This window comes from Silene latifolia, unplaced genomic scaffold (assembly GCF_048544455.1).
Source record: "Silene latifolia isolate original U9 population unplaced genomic scaffold, ASM4854445v1 scaffold_684, whole genome shotgun sequence".
In the NCBI taxonomy this organism is placed as follows: domain Eukaryota; kingdom Viridiplantae; phylum Streptophyta; class Magnoliopsida; order Caryophyllales; family Caryophyllaceae; genus Silene; species Silene latifolia.
Genome location: NW_027413594.1, coordinates 7,782 through 14,176, shown reverse-complemented (window position 1 = coordinate 14,176; position 6,395 = coordinate 7,782). Strand labels below are relative to the sequence as shown.

Here is a 6,395-nt window from a genome sequence, read left to right as displayed (position 1 = left end):
TGGCTTCACACCCTAGTTCGCCCTCCGTGGAACCCGCCACGGGAGGGGATGTGCACATTAAGGGACAGGGATTATTGTCGCTCGTTGAGGAGCTGGACTAGGTGGGATCGGCTGCGGTCACCCACTGGCGGCGAGGATTACCTGTTGCGATGGGTAATCTGGCAGGGCTACACACTTTAGTGTGTAGTCGGTTACTATGTGAGACAGGGTGATTGGGAGTTGACGATGATCGGGCGAGTATTGCATTTGTTTGTCTTGTTGCTGCATAATACTGACCCCGTTGTTGTTTGTGTAATCTGCGGTGATCCATTCGGGGATGGTGAGCAGGCTTGACAGGTTTTGCTAGTGAGAGCTTGGGGATTATCTTGGGAGATTTGCCACCATGAGTCATAGCATCACCGTCGGAGTCTTAGCGAGTTTCTTTTATTATTAAGACTTCGGAGTTGTATTTTATTAGACGGTATTTGGTTTTGGATGTTGTAAACTTTGTTAATTACACTATTTTAATAAATGTGCTCAGTTCAGACGCTTTTGATATGTACTATCCTCGGGCAACCGAGATGGTAACACATTCTCATGGTAGGGTGGTCCTGGTAAGGCACCTTGGTATGAGGGGGTGTTACAATGATAGCATTTGGATTTATCAATCCTTCAAGAGTAGAAGGAGAATTCTCATGGCATTGATGACGGAGTACCTTGGGAGTTGAAATTGTGGGTGCCAAATCTGCACAAGTAAGTCCATTCGCAAGTTTGTTCTTGAGCTTTTCCACCAAGTACCCTTTATATGATGTTTTGACCTTTTGGAGAAGGTCCACCATATCATCTCCAACAATCATAGGTTCCATGGTGGGTGCGAAAAGGTCTTCAAGGTCAATAGGAAAGAGACATTCATCTTCCTCATGGAAGCATACCTCAAACTTCTCAAGGATAGGGTCCTCAAGTAAGACAATATCACAACTTCATTCCTCTTCTTCATTCCATAAGTCCTTGCAAGACACATATTCCGCATAAGCTCCTTCCTTAGGCTTGTCATCATCGCTATCTTTATATGAATCATAAATGGGAGCTTCATTCCTCCTCATCAACTCTTTCTCCAACATCTCAATGTTCACATCAAATGACACACCCTCATACTCACAAAGGCTAAGAGTACTTGGCTTACTCGACCTCATATCTTCTTCATCAAATACCACACTTTCATACTCACGAGAGCTCAAGGAGATTGGCTCTTCCCACTTCACATCTTCTTCATCAAAGGTCATTACCTCAAATTCACATTCATGGTCAATGCTCAAGGATTGGTGGGGAGTGGTTGGTTGGGTGTTTGCTTGGGTTGCCTTCAATTTGGCAATTCGAATTGCCAACTCCTCACTATGGGTAACAATGCTTTGGAGAACATTATTCCTATTTTGGCTCTCCTCTAGAATTTGAGTGAAGAAATTTTGTTGGTCTTCCATCATTTGGAGAACCATATCTTAAATGTCAAAGTTAGGCTCATCTTTTTGTTGTGGGTGGGTGTGAAAGTGGTTGTATTGTGGTAATTGGAATTCATTGTAAAGTGAATTTTGGGTGGATGGTTGTTGTTGATATTGGATGTGGTGATTTTGGTGGGAAAAATTGGGGTCGTAGTTAGGATTTTCATTGTATGAGTAGTAAGGTAGGTTTGTGTTGACTTGCTCCTCAAACTCCCCATACCCATAGTCATACTCAAGAGATCCAACATATACTCCATATGTCAAGTCTTTAGCCATCATAGCTAAGACAAGGAAACAACTATAAGCATGGAAACTACAATAAAATGGTAAAAACAAACCTTGAGGAACAAGTTCCTCAAGGTTAAAGCACAAATAAAAATAGACAAACAAGTAAGAACTTAATCACATAACATCGTCCCCGGCAACGTCGCCATTTTGACGGGTGAGATTGTCGTCGGATCTCCCAATCAAACACATTTATATTCTCAACAAACAACTAGTTAGTGGTTAAGTCGAGGTCGATCCATGGGACGGTGTGCTTTGGGTTCTAAGTCTACCTATCTCAATTTATGCTAGTATCACGATTGATTTGGGTTTGTAGTTGGTGAGTCTAAACTAATGCAAGTAATAAAGTAAAACAAGCAATAAAAGGTGTAGACAAATAATAAAGGATAGTAGAATGTCATGGGATTATATGGGATTCATGGGAGTTGATCATACAAATATGTTCTCAATTAAATAGCAAGCACTTATTATTGTGATGAGATCGAGTTGGTGTATATCTTACAATCCCTAAGAAGGTTTGGGTCCCGGAGCCGAATCGATTAGATTGTACAACACCTACAAGTCGACTTAGTCCTTTTTATTCAACTATATGCATGGTCTAATGAGACTTGAGTTGGTTTATGTCTTACAAGTCTCATTGAAAAGATAAGTGATGGGTAAGAAATGCAAAGATTCATAGGCTTAACATTTCATCAAACATAACATCTGCATAAGTTGAAATCACAACAAGCAAGCAAATTAATTATGAAAACATATTAGATTAAGCATGAATCATTCCCCATGTTTGTTTCCCTTAATTAGCCATTAATCCTAGCTAGAAGACTACTCACTCATTATCAAGTTCAACATGCTAATAAAGTTGTCAAACATATTAACAAAGCAAAACATGATGAATAAATGATGTGATTAACAATGATTAAACAAGGGTAAAAGAGAATTATACCTATGAAGATGATTCCAAATAATAAAGCAAAGAATAAAAAAAGAGAACTTGATTGATTGATGAAGAGTTGTCAATTCTCCAATAATAACCCAATAATCTTCAATTACCCAATAATAATAATAAACTTGAACAATAATTAAGGAAAGATTAGTATGTAATTTTGTGGAATAATTGAGATTAATCTATTCTAATCAATTCCTAATGTAAGCTTAATCTAATCTAAGGAAGGATTTAATCTAATCTAAGGAAAACTTCCCCCTTTTGATTATTACAATTGGAGTATATATAGTAGTACATCATTAGGTTAAGCAAGGGTAGATTAGTAAATAACATTGCTAAGTATTGAGTAGGGAAATGCTTCTCTCGAAGGAGATGCGCATATCACGTTGCTAGTCCCGCCACAATATGCTCGTCCCGAGCATCTGGAGAATAGGCACGGGCTCCCTGGACTGTGATCCGAGCGGATCGTGGAGGAGACGCTCGGATTATGAGGGGAGAAGACGCTCGTCTTGGAGGGGAGACGGCTCGGATAATAGGAAAGGAAGACGAGCGTCTTGAAGGGGAGACGCTCATCTTGGGTTTGGGGATGAGCGTCTTGAGTCTCGGGACGCGCGGATTGGCGGACAACTTGTCTATTTGAGCTCGGATCGTAAAACGGATGTCATTTCCTCATCCGGACTCCTATTGGAGTGATTCAAAAGCCTAGACCACTTGATATTTCGGCGTCGTTTCATCTAGAATATTTTTAGAGCCAAAGGACCAACTCTTGGTTTGGGTTCCGAGCAATTTCTTTATGTAATGGCTCCTTCTCGTCATCCTTGCTTGTAAGCCTATGATCCTTCTATATACTCTTTATTCCTACATCCTTGGTCATCATTCTTGCTTCCTACAAAACATACGAAATGCACGAGAGACGGGAATTCCGCCTAATTATCTTTCTTCCTACAAAACATACGAAATGCACTAGAAAAGCAAAATAGAAAGCATTTGACGGATAAAATGGCTATGGAATGTTATAATAGTATGCAAAATAGGTTCAATTAGGGGACTAAATTTGCTCAAATATGAGTAGTACCACAAATCTAATACAACTGAAAATACTATATGCTTCTTCATCAAAGATGGACATCGCCAAGCTATGCACCAATCTATTAAGTTTGATCTAGGAAAGTGAATGCAGAGCCAAGCATTCAGCAAGTCCCAACATTGCCTACTGAAAACGCACTCATACCACCTAATTACAATAGAACTCACAGAGACCATTAGTAAGAACCCCAAAAGAGACGTGCCTATCTTTAGTCATCAACCTGCCCTACACAACCAACCAGCCAATAAAGGCAGGTCTAGGGATAATTGTCTTACTCCAGATAAGAGGATACCAGTGTACTTTTTGCTGCTGCCCTATATGCCATTTATACCCACCTGAGACCAAATACTCCCCAAGTCAGTCCAGACCCCATTAGCAAACCCAACTTTCATTTTGTCCTTAACTTGACAAATTTTATGACAAGTCCAACTAGAATTAATTGTAGGTTGGTAATCACACCAATCTCTCCCTTTCATATAAACATGACTTACCCACCTGATCCATAGATGATTAGTTTTCATTGCCAACCAGCCAGTATATTTGCCAATCATGGCAGTATTCCAAATTCTGGAAATAACTATGCACAATCCACCACTCTTCTTCTCCTTATAGATTTTGTCCCAGCCAACAGAAGGAGTTTTAATATATTGCTCAGAACCAGAACATAGATAATTCCTCCAAATCCCTTATATCCTATCAATAATAGTGACTAGAATGACAGATTCTAGTCCAGTAGGTATGCAGTTAGATTAAGACTGCCTTAATAAGTAAAAGTCTCCCTGTATAACTAAGCATCTTGGCCCCCATCCTCTTATTGTTGCCACAACTTTCTCAACTAATCTTGTACAATCTTCTATGCCCATTATTTTATAAGAGATAGGAATTCCTAGGTATCTAAAACGGAATATCCCTGCTTTAAACACAGAAATCCTGAGAATGTAATCCACCTCCCCTTGTGCAATGCCATTAAAATAAATGTCAGACTTCTCATTATTCATTTCCAATCCAGAGGAATAAGAAAAAGTAGCAAATGCCCTTAATAGCACCTTAATAGATGTCCTATTTCCTCTACAAAACATCAAAAGGTCATCAGCAAAACAAAGATGGTTCAATTTTAAAGGTCTGTATAAAGGGTGATAGTTGAACTCAACTCTACTAATAACTTTAGTAATCCTTCTACTCAGATATTCCATACATAAGGTAAAAAGCAAAGGGGACATTGGATCTCCCTGCCTAATCCCTCTCTTTCCTTGAAAGTAGCCAAAACAAGATCCATTTTGAGAAATAGTGAACCAGGGAGTGGACACATAAGCCACAATCCAAGTTACCATTTTCTCAGGAAAGTTTAAAGCTTTCAGCATTTGCTCAATGAAGCTCCATTCCACTGAGTCATGCGATTTTTTTAAATCTACCTTTATTATGCATCTTGGAGATTAGGACTTCCTCTTATAAAGTTTGACCAAGTCATGACAAATAAGGATGTTATTCATAATGTCCCTTCTTTTAATAAAAGCACTCTGGGTCTCACTCACAGTGTTTGGAAACACAATAGCTAACCTATTACATATTACTTTATAGATGATTTTATAAAGCACATTGCAGCAACCAATGTGTTAGGTTCTTTAACCCTCTTATTAGACTCTTCTAATATAGATCTAAGTTACTTATTAATTTAGATGTTATGAATATAGTTGCATGCAAACAAAATAAGAGTAAGGAGGGAAAATAATGTTTTCCTTACATTGAATGACACGAAAATATGGGCACAAGGATGGACTCCTTCCAACCTTGTTCTTGAGCTATGAATAAAAGGATGATCCTCCAAGTTTCAAATTAGAAACTCTCCTATTGATTGCATCTAAGATTTCACCCAAATATTTCTATAATATTAACTCGATATTACAAGAAATTAAATCCCTTAAGGTTATATTTATTACTACTCTAGTAATATAATAATAATAATACGGTTGTGTGAGAATATTAAAGAGATGTTTTCATAAACATAGAACAAAAAAAATGAGCAACAAAATTGCTCTTAAAAGCCTCACAAAACCGGCACCCCATATCCATTAGTGGGCTATTACTTTTTCTTATTTTAATTTTGCATGTAAACATAGGCATCATTGCATTAGAGTAAGTTATGTCATAAGCATGCAATTAGGTGAATGATTACATGCAAGTGGTTGATTAAAGAAAAGACAAAAATAAAGTGTTGTCCAACAACACTATATTTTTGGCCAACATAAGTATAAATGGACCATTTTAATTTTGTAATGTTTGTCACACAAATATAAGAATCATATATTTATTTATCTTGCATAAATAAATATTAGTTTGATCATATAACAATTATATAATATAAACTAATAATTAATATACACTTAACTCTTAAGTAATAATTATGTCATTATATTAAAATATAATGAGTCCTTTAATGTCCAATTAAATTAATTTACAACCCTTTGTAAAATATAATCAATGAATAACCTCTACCTCTAAAAATAACAAACCTCGGTTAATTTAACGAATTAACACTTAATTATTAAATAAAATTTTATTTAATAACATTGTAATAAGATATAATTTCTTTAGTCAATCATCGCAT

At 37.1% G+C, this 6,395-nt stretch overlaps 1 protein-coding gene across 1 annotated transcript; it reads right to left on the bottom strand.

Moving 5' to 3' along the window:
- Positions 1-4,539: 4,539 nt before the first annotated feature.
- On the bottom strand, positions 4,540-5,121 carry LOC141639987 (putative mitochondrial protein AtMg01250). The gene has a single exon (XM_074448956.1). It carries the CDS (start codon positions 5,119-5,121, stop codon positions 4,540-4,542), a length of 582 nt encoding a protein of 193 aa, XP_074305057.1.
- Positions 5,122-6,395: the final 1,274 nt, after the last annotated feature.

Coding starts and splice junctions, on each gene's coding strand:
- LOC141639987 (XM_074448956.1), bottom strand. CDS start 5,121: ATGGTAACTTGGATTGTGGCTTATGTGTCCACTCCCTGGTTCACTATT.